An 18,136-nucleotide genomic window follows, 5' to 3' on the forward strand; every position below is an offset into this window, starting at 1 on the left:
GAATTGTTTGCCGTCATATTGGAGTTGCATACAAATAGCATTGTGTGTCAGTGTGCTTTTATGCCACACTTCAATTTTGTTCATCAAGTAAAAATTATTTTTAGACCAACCACTTTCTCTATTTGCAGCATAATTATGAAAATTAATGTAGAATCTTGAAAAAGCAAGTAAACTATAATCAAATCTTTGCATAACTGAAAGATTATTTACCATCATAATCAGTTTTTGTTTGTCGTCTGTTGATCAGTAAAGATGGTGCTGAAAATCATATAGTTCAGAGGACATGGAGAGCTATCACAGTTTCTTCAGTGCAGAGAAAAAACCTTCTTTGTTAAGGATAGGCCATAGAATGTTTCCCGTTTGTAACGTGTGCCTTTGTTGAACGGTTGTACAAATAAAGTTTATTAGGAAAATGAAAATAATTTGAAAGATCTAGTCATCTATATTTATGCATAGTACAAAATGTCACAATTTAACATACCAATTGAAACTACTTAAAAATAATCTGAATGTTTTGTGCTTTTTTAATGTGGGACATAGGAAAGAGAACACTTTCAAATTTTGGGCATCCAGTGTCAGCATCAAGCATTCCCTGGTCAAGGACGGCACTGTTAGGATGTATTTACAATGCACAAAGTGAACTGAGAACAAATCACTCCTGAGGTCACTTTAGGTTTGGAAAGCCAGTTTACAATGGCTCCATCAAAATTGATATCTTTACTTCCTGGCATTTAAAACTACTTTTATGTTCTGACATTATGATTCCATCATGTGTTTTGTAACTGACTGCTGAAGTACAACTAAATGTTGTATTGTGTAAAAAAAGTTGCTAATTTGCTATTATTCAAAATTGTTAAGTGGTTTGATAGAGAGCTATAAAAACTTTGAACCACTTGTACAATGGGAAAGGCAAACTCCATCCACAACCCAAATTGCAGAAGCCCATGTTTACAGTGTAGTGTAGGATGTGCAGCTGCTGGGCATTTTGTTTCCACTGCTCCAGTGTGATCCATGGGTCATGTGCTTTGCAAGCCTCATGCCCATATCTTTAACAGCTCACCAGAGACAGGGACTGTTCCCTTGGACTGGAAGGATGCTCAGCTAGTTCCAATTTTTAAAAAGGAGGACAAGGCAGGACCAGGATACTTTAAGGCCGTTAGTTTGACTTCAGCTATAGGTAGGAAGCTTAAAGGGATCATCAGAGATGCTCTATCTGATCACTTAGACATTCAACATGACCTCTGGAAAAGAAGGTTATGTCTTACTAATTTGATAAATTTTTTTGAAGAAATCACTAGGTTAGTGGATGAGGGTAGCCTGGTAGACAGTCTACCTGGATTTTCATAAGACCTTTGATAAAGTACCTCACAACAGATTAATCTACAAGATAGAACCTTGTGGAATTAGTGGGAAGCTGCTACAGTGGATAAGGAAGGCATCACGACTGTATGGCACAGTCTAGATGGACCAGCTGGTCTTTCCCTGTTCAGCATTTTTGTTTGTTTGTATGTATGAAATTGCTTGGAAAATCTCTGTTGGAAGTGGAATCTGCTGCAATGTGACACTAAAGTTGGTGCGTAAATTCAGAAGCAGAGCAAAGCTACTCCAGCTATGTGCCTCTGATCCAACTTCAGGAACGCACCCTCTACTGCACCAGAGTGACATTTTTTCATTTGCTGTAACAGCTATCTTGAAGCCTCTCTGAGTGAGAGTAATAATATAATAATTACTAATAATCTAGTACTAGATTATTAGATTAATATTTCAGCTGTTTTGAGCTGAAATTAGAAAAATATCCATGGTTTGAAGTCTGGGTACAAAAGGAAGAACTTGCATTTCTATAAGGCCTTTCATGATCTCAGGACGTCCCAAAATGCTTTACAGCCAATAAAGTACTTTTGAAGTGTAGGGAAATGCCACAGACAATTTGTGCATAGCAAGGTCCCACAAACAGCAATGAAATAAATGTCCAGATTATCTGTTTGGATTAAAGTCTCATCCGAAAGACAGCACCTCTGACAGTGCAGCACTCCCTCAGTATTGCACTGAATTGTCAGCCTAAATTATATGTTTCTAGAGTGGGGCTTGAACCCATGGCCTTCTGACTCAGGTGAGCGTGTTACCACTAAGCCAAGCTAACAATGATTCCCATTTATGATCCCTCAACACCAAGTTTCCCATTTTGGCCATGTTATCATTTTGAGGAAATGTTTGGAGGTTTAGGAAAATCATCAAAATACATCAAGGATGTTGGTACAATTAAGTGCATTCTGGGAACTGAGTGCATTGGGCAATTTGGTGGTATCCTTCAGGTTCGACTTTTCTGAGGAACATAGAGAAGGGTGTCACAGGGCTGGATCATTACTGTATGTGGGGTGTTAGTGGCCCAATCAAATAGAAGGAAATCCTTGATAGCTTGTGACTGTGTTTAATACTGGTTCACTCTTACCTTCCTGGGAGCAGCTAGGTTGTGTGGACAGGGATGTCTGGATTGTGTAGATTTTCAGGAAAGGGTGCTTAAAGAGATCTGGCAGCTTCTGTATATATCCATTTTGACATCCATATCATAGAATCATAGAATGATACAGCACAGAAGGAGGCCATTCGGCCCAACGTGCCTGTGCCAGGTCTTTGAAAGAGCTATCCAATTAGTCCCAGTCCCCTGCCCTTTCCCCATAGCCATGCAAATTTTTCCCCTTCAAGTATGTCTCACAAATGTTTCATCCACGTGTTTGTTGTGGGAAAGGTTGCAATTTGTCACAGCTTGTGGCTAGCAGCGACTGCTGCATTAACTTGCATATTTCCAGTGACTCATTATCCAGTGGGTACAGGCCTGGGTCTATAGGTATGTCCTGTGTTCTCTGTGCCTTTCCAAACTGCTATCCAGAATGGCTGAATGTGTGTAGCAGTGCACCTTTCTAAACACAACCCTCTCATCTTTTTTTATTATTTGTTCATGGGTTGTGGGCGTCGCTGGCGAGGCCAGCATTTATTGCCCAACCCTAATTGCCCTTGAGAAGGTGGTGGTGAGCCGCCTTCTTGAATCGCTGCAGTCCGTGTGGTGAAGGTTCTCCCACAGTGCTGTAAGGAAGGGAGTTCCAGGATTTTGACCCAACGACAATGAAGGAACGGCAATATATTTCCAAGTCAGGATGGTGTGTGACTTGGAGGGGAACGTGCAGGTGGTGTTGTTCCCATGTACCTGCTGCTCTTGTCCTTCTAGATGGTAGAGGTTGTGGGTTTGGGATCTGCTAGGTAGATGTAAAAGATCCCACAGCACTATTTGCGAAGCAATTGTAGGACATTACACTTGCGCTTACATCTTAAGCTGGCCTCTCACATACTGCAGTAGATGGATGGTCCCGTGGGGATGCTGCTGGAGGGCGCCCACCAAAAGTCACTGCCATACAGTTAATTGGCTCCCTTTGTAAGAGCTTGATGGAAAAAATATAAACACTGAATTCTGGGGTTCTCCAAGCCATGACCCCAGCCTGGAGTCCCCAGTAGGCCCATCTTGCATTCCATAGGCCTAGATGCTGGGATCTTGCTACCGTCCAAATCGCTGGGCACTCAGGAGGTGCGCGATGTGAGGGAGTCATAGGCCTTGTATGGGGTGGACTTAACCTTCAACCACATCAGGCCCCAGCAGAAATTTCCCATGGCAGCTCTTCTGGACAGTGCCCATGGGTTTGCAGGTCCTGCCCAATTTTCTGCCCTCTCTCCTGCGCTCCCAGTCATTTTACAATGGGAGTGAACCCCAGACTGAGGAAATTTGGAGCCATTGAGTGGTCGCAGGCATTTGCTCATGGAGGGCTTTGCAGCCAAGCCTGATCCTGCTCTCACTCAACACCCATAAATATCCATTTTCCAACAAAGGTAACTCGATAGATATCAGTAGAGGAAATCTTGTTTTTTTTCCCCCTCCCTGATCTGGGGTACTCAGGACAATGGTAACCTCTCAGTTGCTGCCCTAGCTGAGATCAACTAACTCAGCACACACTGGGAATTAATGAGATTTTTAGGGCAAAAGTATTGATTTATCTCCTGTCATCCTCATTAGAAAATAATTAAATTGCTCAATTAAAAAGTAAATATCGATTATTAAAAAAATCTGTTACTTGTTTTAAACAACCTTGATAATGAATTTAATATATTCTATCCAATAGATAATTGTGATAATTTACTACTATTTATAAAGTCTGTATTTAATAAGAAGGCAAGTGAAAAGGCAGGAATATAAAGCAAATACAAAAAGATTAGTAAAATGTCGTGGAACTATACATAATTTTAGACACATTCTGTGTTTAGCTATAATCATAAACATGCCGAAGGAAACACTGTAGTTACTGTAAAAAAAAATTGCCTATTGGATTAAACCACTAATACAAATAGAGCGAATGATAGAGACCGAACTCAAAGCGATTTCTCCATCCTTTGATTTCTGGTTATCAGTTGCATGGATCGGGTAATACCCGGAAAAACAATCAGAAGGTATTTTATTTTCTATCGGTTTCAAAGATTCATCTATTAATACAAGTTCGCCGGGCCCGCGACTGGAGGGAGGGAGGGAGGGGAGGGGGGAGTGCGGGGAGATAGAAACTGCAACTTGAACAATTTTAATACAGAAACCAATCATTTCGACTTTAGTCAATTGCAGCAACATCTTGCTGGTGATTTGAATGATTCTAGCTCAGTGCCTGCGCTCCATTCAATCGGGATCCAGCGTTGTGTGGAAGGCTCTAAAAATAGACATTCGGCGTCCTCCCCCATTCAGAATCACACACTTGGTTCCAATAGGTCCATAAATTAGAGTACGCCTATACAGCACTTCCAACAGTCCTATACTGCTCCCTAATGCACACATGTATGGAGGGCGATGCGGTGAAAAGAATACAACTATTACCGCTCAATGGCGAGACGAGGGCTGGCCTTTTAACAAGAAAAAAAAGCCCTGAGTGATCAATAGTTGGCCGTCTGCTGCGAATTGCTGCAGTGTTTCCAGAGTAATACCCAAAAGGGATTGGTGTGGATTGACATGTAAAAGGGGCAAAGCCAGATGTCAGATGAGCTTTACGGGAAGATCCAGGGCTGGGGGATCTGCAAGAGCTGGAGGAGGATGCTGCGACAAGTCGTGCACTCAGGGCTGAGGGGATGTTTCTACTGGTTGGGATTATTCGTGAGCAGGCATCCCGTCTTTTTCCTGACAGTCCCCTCCGTCCTGTCCATTCTCTTTGGGGCTACCTCCCTAAATAAATTTCAGCGTGAAACTGACCTGGAGTTGCTGGTGGCGCCCAAGCACAGCCTGGCCAAGATCGAGAGGACTCTGGTGAACAGTCTTTTCTCCATCAACCAGTCCAAGAACAACCTCTACTCGGACCTGCACACCCCGGGCAGATACGGCAGGGTGGTGCTCACCTCCCGGCCGGGGGCTGATATCCTGGAGAGAGCCGATCAGATCCTGCAGATGCACAAAGCCGTGCTGGAGATGCGCGTCAACGGGTCGGGCTTCAGTTATTCCTTCTCTCATATTTGTATGTTGCGCAACAGCGACAAGAGGTGTGTGCTTGACGATATCATCGAGGTGTTGGAGGATCTTAGTCAAGCCGCACTGTCTAATAATACCGGACCGAGGAAGTCACTGCGCTACCCTAATACTAAATTAAAGGTGAAAACTAACGTTCTTCTCTTTTTTTTTCCTTTTTTGAAGATTTCAGTTCCGAACAGCTGTTTTGTTTTATTATGTTACATTTTCTGATGCTGGTTTTTTTTTCTGTAGAACCCGCCAGGACTGGCGAGATTGCTTTGAACGCTTTTAAACATGCACACACAGCCACGCCGCGGGGCTTTCTCCATTGCTTCGTTTGTTTCGTAGACGCGATTATGAAAAAAAAAATCATCGGGATGTCTTGGCTTACTTTTCAGTCACGGAATTATTTCTCTCATTAGCAAAAAAGAAAGTAACTCTAATTGGTTCCGAAACAGTCCGCAAGTAATTCAGATAATCCTAAAATTTGTGAATTGTAAAACTGAACGAAAAGTTTGTGATACCTTTAAGCATGTTTTAAGTCTCAAAGGAACAATTTTGGACACCAGACTAACCAACAGTACTTAAGTGGAAATTAGACGTCTCAGGGAGCTAACACTTAGAGATGCATCTTATAGCGTAGGGTCTCTTTTCAATCCTTGCAGCTTAATGACGTGTTACAGAAACTCAATATACACAATCTTATCAGAGTGAAACAGTAGCAGATGGATATTTAAAAATTTAACTTCACACCGATATCTATGTTTATAGAGTTTTATTCCCAATTTGCTGTTCAGTAATCTTATGGATATCCTTTCCTTGACATTCAGAGGCTAGTGTATATTTTGGAATGCAAGTAAATTATTTTCTTTCATTCACTAGAACTCAAAAAACTCAATTAGCCGTGAACTTTGTGTACCAGATTTAAGTATATCGCCTTCTCTAACCTGAGCCTGTTCTTCGTAGACTGGTACAGGGAACGATACAATACTAGCATATTGGAAGGATTATCAGGGCATCTATAAGGGTCCGATGCAGCTGAAATGCATGAAGTTTTAACTGAGCCTTTTAAAGTATTAGCTTGTGATAATTGCTTCGACAACCCTCCTAACATGTTAATATTGTATTTATCAGAACATGATCAAAAATAATTATGTTTTTGCAGTGATTTATCTGCACTGTCATGTAAGGATAGTGATAAGAGACAGCCGATCAGAATCTCTATACTTAGACACAGGCCTCAGGTTGGACGAGTAGAACATTAGGATAGTCCTGTATTAGGAGTATTAGGAATGAAATGGGCACCCTTCAGACTATTGCTATGTATTTATGTAACAGATGTAAGAATGAAGATCAGTTAGTAGGGAAAAGTATGAAAAGCTTACCAGTTTAATGACACATTTAATGATATAGAGAACCCTACACTTTGAGAGTTACACTGTTTACTTGTCTTTAGGTATTCAATCATATTTCACATTCAGTATAGTCATGAGTGTGTTAAATAATCCCCAAAATAGAGTACTGTATCACATTGCAGGACATGTATTTTTTGGAGGAATTTGTTTATAAGATGTTGATTATTTTGTCACATTGAGAAATAATGTTTGGAACTGTTGCTTTTATTTTTAATTTTATGTTGTACACAACAGTGAAATGGTTTCAGATCAAGGCTAATGTCATTGCTCACACTGAGACAGCACCTCACAAATTCTTGTAAGTGTGTTTTCCAGTGTGAGTTTTGTGACTCAGGATGTTAAAACAGTTCTTATACTGCTGGAAGGTCCTGGGAAATAAGGCTGCAATCAATAGAAAACAAGAAGTGCTTGCAGTAGTCTGCTTGAGCAGATGGTGCTTTGGCTAGTGTAATACCAAGGACTAACTCACTAAAAAGCATGATCAGTTATTGAATTACTTTAGTTTTAACAGTTATGGTGCATGCAGAAGTCATGAAGTAAGAATATCAAATTAAATGCTAGGACTATTGAGTAGCATCTTGCAATGCTTGAAGGGGCTATCAAATGTTTCTTTGTGCTGCGTGAAATCATCATTGCACATCTTAGTGGTGGGTGAATGTGTTATTTTCCCTTGGGCAAATTTTTGTGTTATGTGAAAGTGCTTTTAGGAACATTTTTCCAGTGCATGAATTACCAGTAGACATGTTTTGGGTTACATGCCCATGTACAGGATTGCTTGTCGCTTTAAATATACTGCTATCTGCAATGTAACAGATAATAAAAGTGTTATCTTAGTTCAGCTTGAAAGATCTTAATTACCACTGCAAGTGCAGGGGTGGGGGGGATTTACATGACTATTAAAAAAATACATATGTTGGAGTGAATAGCACTAATGCAATTCCAGTAAGGTTAGCAGCAATAAGATAAAGGCAGTAAAATAAAGACACTATAGTGCACACATGAAACATCACTTGAATTGTGTTAAATATTCTTGCAGGCAGGGTGTAGCAGTGAGAAATTACAACAAAAAGAACAGCATAGACTGTTACCAGAACCAGTGGTCTCATCCCAAAAGCAGCAGATGAGTTCTCTCCCAGGCTCTTTTTCGATAGTGACATTCTTAAAGAGTGTATGGAAGTGCCAACATTTTTTTCAAAATTAGCTACATAGGGCCATGATTAACTTGTTACTGTTTCTATCAAAAAGCTGTGTTTAAACAGTGATTGTGATGATTGCACTGGTGCACCGACTTGTAGGAGATACTGAGCCCATTGGTGTGAGGGAAGTGAATTAATATGAGCAGAGATACAGTCATTAACAAAGAGCACTTCAGCAATCTTATCTTTTCAATTGAGTACTTTCAATCATTTTCCTCACAGTGCGGTGTAATACCTTCTCCAAACCAGCTAACCCAACTACAGTCTTCAATCGTAAGTGTTTAAACTAAGGGAACAAGAAAAACAGGAATAACAATAGGATATTAGGGATCAGTCCTTGTCCTCCTCGACCTCTCCAACTTTCACCATGGTCAACAACACCATCTTCTTTCAAAAGCGGCCTTCTGTTGCCCAGCTCAGTGGGACCGGCCTCTCTTGGCTGCACTCGTACCTAACCAATCGTAGCCAAAGCATCTCCAGCAGTGGCTTCTCTTCCCATCCCTGTGCTGTCAGCCCCAGAGTCCCCCAAGGATCCATTCTCAACCCTCTCCTCTTCTTCATTTAATTCTGTCCCTTGGCAAATTATCTGTAGATCTGGGGTCAGCTTCCACACGTACGCTGATGATACCCATCTCTACCTCTCCGCCACCTCTCTCAACTCCTTCACTACCTCTGTGCTATAAGACTGCTTGTCTGACATTCAGTCACAGCAGGATGAGCTGCAATTTCCTTCAGCCAAACATTGGGAACTCTGAAGCAATTGCCTTTGGCCCCCGCAATTAAACTCTGAAGCTTCTAGTCCCCAATACCTCAAATTGAAAATTATTATTGTGTTTAAATCCTTTCATGGCCTCACCCCTCCATATCTCTGTAATCTCCTACAGCCCTATAACCCCCATCCCCACCCCCCAAAATATCCATTCCTCTGACTCCATCCTCTCTTAGCCTCAAATGGTGGATGCCTTCAGCTCCCTAGGCCCCATGCTCTGGAATTCTATCATTGAATCCCTCCACCTCCCCCTCTGTCCTCAAAACCCACATCATTGACCAAGCTTTTGGTCACCCTTCCCAATCTCTCCTTCTTTGGCTTGGAATCCACTTTTTTCCCTTGTAACTGTGAAACACCATGGGACATTTTCTGCTTTAAAGGTGCTATATAAATGCAGGTTGTTGTAGTTTTTTGGTGTTGACTGAGAGGTGCAGTGGGTTGGAACTGTTCTCTCAGTTATGGGGTCTGTGCTTGAATCCAGCACAGACTGATAGGATGCAGTCTTCTCTCTAATGAGTCCAAGTAAACAAAATAAATTTAGTCTCCTCTGAGTAATGTGAGTCCACTCCATATAACTGGAATCCACTCCATATAACTGCTCAGAATTTGCATTATTTTATTATAGTCCATAAATGTATTAACATCTGTTCCACTCATCCATTAGCAAGCCGATTGCAACAAATTAAAAAAACAGTGTCACATTTTATTAGAATAATATATTGTGGAATAAAGTGGACACTCATTAGAACACATTAGATGCAGATTATGTTACACTGGTGTAGTTTTCTGGGTGACCCGATGTTATCAATCTCCATTCAATATCCTCTACATTTACAACATTTTATAGGCCAGCAAATATAGAATAAGTAAGATATCTTAGGGTTGATCATGTTATGATCATTTCTTTCACTTTTTCAACAAGACCTTCATAAGTAGATTTTGTGTGTTGTAAGTCTTTCATGCTGATGATAAAAAAGGCCAAACATACCATCAGGAGCACAATATTATCTGCATCTGAAAACATTGATAGGATTTTTGGTTGGTGTCCTACAAATTCCCGTCAAAAATGTTTTTTCAGTATGTTTTTTCTTCTAAAACGACATGTATAAATAGTTTGTGCTTAAGTAAGTGCATTTCTTTTATTTTATTATATGGGAGCAAACTATATTTTCCCTGCCAAGCAGTGATTATTTATATATGTGAAAAATAAAAATAAGAATTCACTTATTGAAATTGCTAGCTAAATTGGTGGTATCTGGCATTAGTATCCTGCAATGAATTCAATAGCATCACCTGGATCGGAGAGGTAATACAAAATACAAATGACAGCAAGTTGAAAACATTCTTTCCCTTAGCCTAAGGCAATCATAATCAGTTACCTGCATAAATCGTATGGGTGATAGTTGTGAGCTGCAAACCATTCATACTTACAAAAGAATACCAGTACACACCATTATTATTCTAATACTAGTCAATCTCCCATGATATTGCACATGGCAAATCAGAGAATATTGTCACTCTCTTATCCATCTCTGATGTTTTTATGTTGCTGATTTTTTTCTGTCTCTCCTCTTATGCTTCTGTTTCTTTCTCTTCTTTGCTGCTTCTTTCTCCTTAACTCTTTGTTTTGCTTCTCTGTCCTCTTCTACTACTTTAACTCTCTTCTTTCTTTTCAGATGGGAGGTGATGGGTGATGTGGCAGGGAAAGGAGATAGCAAAGGTTGCAGGCTGCATTAGTGGTGGGCTTTGCAGGGAAAATATGACTCTCTGTGGCTCATTTCCATCCCCTTCCCCAATCACTTGTGCTTCCATCCTTCTTGCTCCCATCATGTTCACTACCCCTTCACCTTCCCAATGCCCAGTCCCCTTGCTACCGCTTCCTCACTCCCATTACCACCCCACCTCTTCCAATGGCCCACTTAACCCTTGAATCCTCCCACCTCTTTGCTCCACTGCAGCCACTTCACCACCATTAACCCTTCCTCACTCTTCCCACTCCCACTTGCTTCCCCCAAGAAGCCAGAGGCCCCTCACCCTCAACCAGTTTTCCTCTTACCCTCCCTTCTTATCAACTTCCCTCAACAAGGCTTAGTCTACTCTTGAAATTGTGAGTGCCTATAATTTTCTGTCCATTAATGTGACCTGAAACCCTTTACAACACACATGCCAAGTGACAGTGCATCTGTTCTCCTGTCCCAAACCCAGAGGCAGAAAGGATGTCACCTAAATTTAGAATATATTGATAGTGAGGAACTGCAGGAAGATATCAATGGACTGGTCAGGTGGACAGAAAAGTGGCAAATGGAATTCAATCCAGAGAAGTGTGAGGTAATGCATTTGGGGAGGGCAAACAAGGCAAGGGAGTACACAATAAATGGGAGGATACTGAGAGATGTAGAGGAACAAAGGGACCTTGGAGTGCATGTCCACAGATCCCTGAAGGTAGCAGGACAGGTAAATAAGGTGGTTAAAAAGGCATATGGGATACTTTCCTTTATTAGCCGAGGCATAGAATATAAGAGCAGGGAGGTTATGGTGGAACTGTATAAAACATTGCTTAAGCCACAGCTTGAATACTGCATACAGTTCTGGTCACCACATTACAGGAATGATGTGATTGCAGTAGACAGGGTATAGAGGAGATTTACTCTGTACAGAGGAGAGGATGTTGCCAGGGCTGGAGAATTTTAGCTATGAGAAAAGATTGGATAGGCTGGGATTGTTTTCTTTGGAACAAAGGAGGCTGAGGGGAGATTTGATTGAAGTATATAAAGTTATGATGGGACTAGATAGAGTGGATATGGAGGAGCTATTTCCCTTAGCAGAGGGGTCAGTGACCAGGGGGCATAGATCTAAAGTAATTGGTAGAAGGATTAGAGGGGAGCTGAGGAGAAATTTTTTCACCCAGAGGGTGGTGGGGGTCTGGAACTCACTGCCTGAAAGGGTGGTAAAGGCAGAAACCCTCAACTCATTTAAAAAGTACTTGGATGTGCACTTAAAGTGCCGTAACCTTCAGGCTATGGACTAAGTGCTGGAAAGTGGGATTAAGCTGGATAACTCTTTTTCAGCCGGTACAGACACGATGGGCCAAATGCCCTTCTTCTGTGCCGTAACTTTCTATTATTCTAATATTCTATGCTGATTTAACAATTTTAAATAAACATTAACATGCCTTTCCTCTTTTAAATGCTAATCAACATGTTGTGCATTTCAAACATTTTCTGTTTTGAAAACCTTGAAAATTGAGGCTAGAAATTGCTCTTGGTATCACAGTGAACATTATTGTTTAATTGAAAATATAGAATCATAGAAGTTTACAACATGGAAACAGGCCCTTCGGCCCAACATGTCCATATCGCCCAGTTTATACCACTAAGCTAGTCCCAGTTGCCTGCACTTGGCCCATATCCCTCTATACCCATCTTACCCATGTAACTGTCCAAATGCTTTTTAAAAGACAAAATTGTACCCGCCTCTATTACTGCCTCTGGCAGCTCGTTCCAGACACTCACCACCCTTTGAGTGAAAAAATTGCCCCTCTGGACCCTTTTGTATCTCTCCCCTCTCACCTTAAATCTATGCCCCCTCGTTATAGACTCCCCTACCTTTGGGAAAAGATTTTGACTATCTACCTTATCTATGCCCCTCATTATTTTATAGACTTCTATAAGATCACCCCTAAACCTCCTACTCTCCAGGGAAAAAAGTCTCAGTCTATCCAACCTCTCCCTATAAGTCAAACCATCAAGTCCCGGTAGCATCCTAGTAAATCTTTTCTGCACTCTTTCTAGTTTAATAATATCCTTTCTATAATAGGGTGACCAGAACTGTACACAGTATTCCAAGTGTGGCCTTACTAATGTCTTGTACAACTTCAACAAGACATCCCAACTCCTGTATTCAATGTTCAGACCATATATGGGTCTGCACTAGATATTTTCTCTGGCTCAGTCACCAGTCTCTTCCATAAGTGGACCATGCATTCCCTATAGTCAGTAGTTTACCTTTACTGTCCAATATCTAGTCATATGGTAGTGTGACCCTGGGGATAATAACAATGAAAGTCTCTTGTGATGTGAATTAAATATTGTCATCTCACATGTGTCCTGACGTGCAACAAAGAGAGAAACAAATGCGGTGAATTTCAACTTGTTTCGTAACACTACTCATAACATAGAAAATAACAAAGCATGCCACACTATCCCTATTAGTGGGTCAAATAGACTTCCAGACCAATGTTCTCCCTGAATTTATGTGGCAGTGTACTTAAGGAGAGAGCTTTCTTTCTCTAAATCTGACTTCTTTACCAACTCTTGCAGACCACATGTTTCTTTTTTCCTTAGCTGGACAGGAAGGCCAGGGCTTGACCCCTAACCCACACCCTCCAACTCTCTATATTCTGGGATTGGCCAGTTGAACTGCCAATCAGAGCGGCAGTATCCCTCCTGGGTGTAGATTCTGTCGGTCAATACCTGCTGAGCTCACAAGACTGCAACCATTCCAACATACCATGTATGGATTCTTATTGGAACTGTTGGAAAGTGTTAATGACCTACCCATTATCTCAAAGTGATAAAGATAATAATTTTGATGGCATGGTCATTACGTTTTGGAAGAGATCATTATGACAGCTGGTCCTCTTTTGTTCCAGCATCTCCAGCCATTAAATAAGCTGCTAAGATCCGATTTTATAAAGCTTTTTCACTTTCCTCAGAGGATTTTTCTCAGGCGTGCCCAGTTGTTGTCTAATAAAAGAATAAACTTGCATTGATATAGCACCTTTCATGACTTTAGGATGTCCCAAAGCACTTCACAGCCATTTTTGAAGTGTTGTCATTGTTACAATGGGAAAACGCAGCAGCCAATTTGCACACAGCAAGATCCCATAAACAACAATGAGATAAATAACCATATAATGGGGTAGAAATTGGTGATAGTTATGCCTATTTTACAGGTGTGAAGTGAGCGCAAAAAGGACCAACTCTGGGACGCAACTCTAGACACACAAGGCATCAAGGGGTATGGGGAGAGAGTGGGAATATGGTATTGAGATAGAGGATCAGCCATGATCATATTGAATGGCAGAGCAGGCTCGAAGGGTCGAATAGCCTACTCCAGCTCCTATTTTCTATGTTTCTATGCAACGCCCTGTGCCCCAAGCACGACTGAAAGATGTTTGACTTGAAATTGTGCCGGGCCATTTTTCAGGTGTTTGGGACGGCTGCCTGAAACAGGTGTTAGGTCCTTTGCCTATGTTAATGAGGGGCCTAATGCCTGATGAAGGACCCTTAACAGAAGTTAGGCTGGCCCGCAGCCTGCTCTGCTCACGTTTTCAGGACATGGATGTGGCCTAGCCAGCTGAAAAGGTAAGTAAATTATTAATTTTTTAATTATTTAATTTTTTGAAAAAATGTTGCTGTGGATCCAAGAGAAGCAAGAATGCTTCTCCTGGCTCCACAGTACTTCTGCCAGCCACTGCCAGCCATCATCGTCCTCCCTCCCACTGTCCTCCACCACTTCCCCCCCACCAACCCAGGATTTATCTGAGGGCCCACTGATGGCAAGGCCAAAATTATATGCTTCTGTCGGGCGAACTGCCTGTGGAGATGCAATAGGCTCCAGCAGCTCGCCCTGAATATTTAGATAAGGCCCAAAGACCAATTTCTTGTGATACTTGGGCCTTCGTCATTTGCCACTTCTGTTTTTAGTGATGTTGATTGAGGGATAAATATTGGCCAGGACACTGGGAGAACTCTGTTCCTCTTCTTCAAATAATGCGATGGAAACTTTTATATCCATTAACATCTTATCTGAAAGATGGCACCTCCAACAGTGCAACACTCACTCTATACTACACTGAAGTGTTAGCCTAGATTATGTGCTCAAGTCTCTGGACTGGGGCTTTAACCCATAACCTTCTGACTTAGAGGGACCACTGAGCCAGGGCTGACAGATGTGACATTGCAACATATTTTTTTGAGGTAAAGAGGTGTTCCCTGGTTTTGGACCTTTGGGAATTAATCCTTAGAACATTAAATTTAACTTAATATCTAAACCATACTATAGCTTAAACCAAAAATCTCTTCTAGCCAAATAGTTAGAAATCCTGAAACGCATCAGTGCTTCTATTAAAATAGTGGGTAGAGGAATGTCATATGAATGTGTTAAATGTTTGATCACTATAATTGCTAACAGTAATTTCTAACTTCTACACTCAAAGGGTGGTAGAAGTTAGGAAAACTCTACTGCAAACAGCAGTTGATGCTAGCTCAATTGTGAATTTTAAATCTGAGATTAATAGATTTTTGTTAACCAAAGGCATTAAGGGATATGGAGCTAAGGTTGGTATATGGAGTTAGGTCACAGATCAGCCATGATCTCATTGAATGGTGGAACAGGCTCAAGGGACTAAATGGCCTACTCCTGTCCCTATGTTCCTAACCTATAATGCTTTTATGATTCTGTCAGAAAGGTTATATTTTTGTAGTGAAAATAATTATACAGTAATCATTAAAAAAAACTAAAGTTCAAGAACTCATGATTTGCAGGAACAGGTGCAGGGAGCTGAATTTAATTTACTCGGGTGGATCTGACCGACAGCGTCCAGTCTGGAGTTTGTAATTTGCCATGTTGTTATTGATTATTAATTACATATCCCTATGAATGTTGACCACTGTAATATGGACTCGCTCACCATAATTGCACAGCAACAAATTAAGCTCCACCACAAGCATGTAAACAAAGTGGGAACGGCTTTTAAAGTTAGAGAATATAACCGGATGCCAAAACTCACCCACAAGCAGGCCATATCACATATTATGGCAATAGATTGTAACAAAATCCTAAACATAGGAATATTTAGTGTATATTTTTAAAAAATTGAATTAAACTCATCACCACCCCAAACCTACTCCCTATTTTATTTCCAAACCGTGGCAATTCCAGAAGTGCAGTGACGGGAATGCTCAAATAAATCCAGTTAATGTATTCACACCAGGGAGCACCCGCGTTATCTTTAAAAGTAGTTGCAATTGCACATTAGACAAGAACTGGGCCAAAAAAATGAAAAGCTTTTTAAGTAGGATTTTAGTAGTTTATTATATATAATATCTTTAAGGGCAAATACTAGATAAATCACCTATGACTGTGACCATAAATACCTTCTTAAACCTTAATCTCGAGTTTGTATACAGCTAACAATGGGAAAAAATAATTGCTACTTTTTTTGGTTTCTTTTTTACTCTATAATTTTTTTTTTGGCTTATGTCTCTCAGGCTACTCGTGTAGGCGAGCCCCACCTCTCTATGTCCCAGGGAGTGATTTCTCTTGCCCATATATTATACTATAATTTCATAGCATACCCAGAGATCAAACTGAGAAACTGCTTCAGTTTATTTCAGCTACTGGTTTTATCACATGATCCTCCTTGCCTTCGGAAAGCAGCAGAATAACACTACACTAGACTTCTTCTTAGACTTTAACTGCCAAGCAAATTTATTAAGCAGTTAAAGAACAAGTGCACAGTAGCAGTAGCACAACATATATTTTTACAGTAGTTGTTAAGATTCTTGAGTAGTAGAAAATAATAAATAGTTCAAAACTGCTATGTTAAACCTTGATATAAGCAATGTTCTTATGTAACGGTTCCTTTTTTCACCATCCAGCATGACTATCTCTCTTTGAAGGATTCGACAATCTTTTTAGTTTATATGCACTGCCAATCAAACACATATCAGACACATGTTTGAACAAACCTACAAGAGGTTTGTATTTGAATTGAATAGCTTGAGCCCTTCCATGGACACGGCACAGATATACTGACTAGAACCTGTAACAGTCGTGTCAATTTAAGCTGGGATGTGATTTCTTTGAGTAAAGCTACTTCTTGACCCTTTTTATACCAATGACCAAAAATACCATGCTATATCTCAGACAAAAATATTTTGTCACTGCAACATCTGCTTGATTGGGTTTTAATAGCCTTCAGTCCTGCCTTTCAACTGATCAGAATGATTGATAATAACAACAACTAATCCTAGTGAGAAAGCTGAATTTTCTTCTAAAATGCAAACAAACTGACATATGGGTTGAAACATTGACTATCAAAATGCCAATGGTTGACGTATATAATTGTGCCTCAGCCCCATCCTCAGAAAAGAACCCCTTCTTGCACCAGTGTGACACTTTTGCATTTCTCACAACAGCAATCCTGCGGTCACTTGAGTGAGATTGCAAATTTAGCGCTAGTTAGTGCCAGAATTAAGCTGTAGGCCCGTACCCCTTAGGAATCAACAGACAGAGAAGATAGCGCCTTTCCACTCATTTCTCTAGAAACGTTAATTTTTCTGAGATGTATGATAAATTACTGACAATTTTAAGCTTACCAATTGGTAAATCTGACAACACCCTCAATAATGGGGTAAGATTGTGATAAAGCTTCATTGAGAAGGTCATTACAATATTTAAAGTTAATTTTGTGCTTGTATGCCACAGTACTTTTATTAACCCAATTATAAAAACTCTGTAACTGAGGACATTCTTGTTAGCCTTGAAAATGTGCTGTATCAGCACAACCATGTATTAACTGCAACTCCTCAGGCAGCTACAATTTTATTGCTAACATTTGTTACGTTAGTGGTTGATAATTATGACATTCAAAATGATTGTACTGTATTTCATGCCATATTACATATATTTTCAACATATCCAGCATATTGCTTTCACTAAAACACTATAAGCTTAGAAATTACTGTTAGTGAAATATTCACAGAAAATGTTTGATTTGTTTGTATGATATTTCTTTGCCTGTTATTTTAATGGCGGCATTAACGCACCTAAAATACATTGTTTAACATTTACATTAAAATAGTGGAGAGAGGAATGTCCACTAATACCAACAATAATTTCTAGGCTTGTAAGAATGAATTCTGAAGATAACTGTATATATTAAAAGCATATATATGGGAGTATATTTTTCTCTGCATTTAAAGTTAAAGATTCTGGCGGTCCAGCTTTGCCACTTCAAGTGTGGTGGGACAGGAATTCCATACACCCATCTGCTCTTGTCTTGAACCTGTCCCAAATTCCTGGGACAAATCCATTTGCATAATAGAAACAGGGGCCCATGCCATTGATGCACCACTGGAGAGCCAGTCCAATGGAATCATGTGGGATGTCAGCATGGCACCTTGCCACTCTATGCTGGCGGGGGGAGGAAGCAATCTGAGTTCCA

General features: G+C 40.5%; 1 protein-coding gene across 2 annotated transcripts in view; it reads left to right on the top strand.

Annotated features, from left to right (window-relative positions):
- The first annotated feature begins 5,056 nt into the window (after positions 1–5,056).
- Positions 5,057–18,136, top strand: part of ptchd4 (patched domain containing 4) — a 59,429-nt gene continuing 46,349 nt past the window's right edge. Inside the window, exon 1 of one of the 2 annotated variants that reach the window (XM_067983786.1) lies at positions 5,057–5,665. In XM_067983786.1, coding sequence (XP_067839887.1) covers positions 5,057–5,665 — 609 coding nt within the window. The remainder of the gene's footprint in view (positions 5,666–18,136) is intronic. The other variant, XM_067983787.1, reaches the window with a different exon arrangement.

This window comes from Heptranchias perlo, chromosome 5 (genome assembly GCF_035084215.1).
Source record: "Heptranchias perlo isolate sHepPer1 chromosome 5, sHepPer1.hap1, whole genome shotgun sequence".
Classification (NCBI taxonomy): domain Eukaryota; kingdom Metazoa; phylum Chordata; class Chondrichthyes; order Hexanchiformes; family Hexanchidae; genus Heptranchias; species Heptranchias perlo.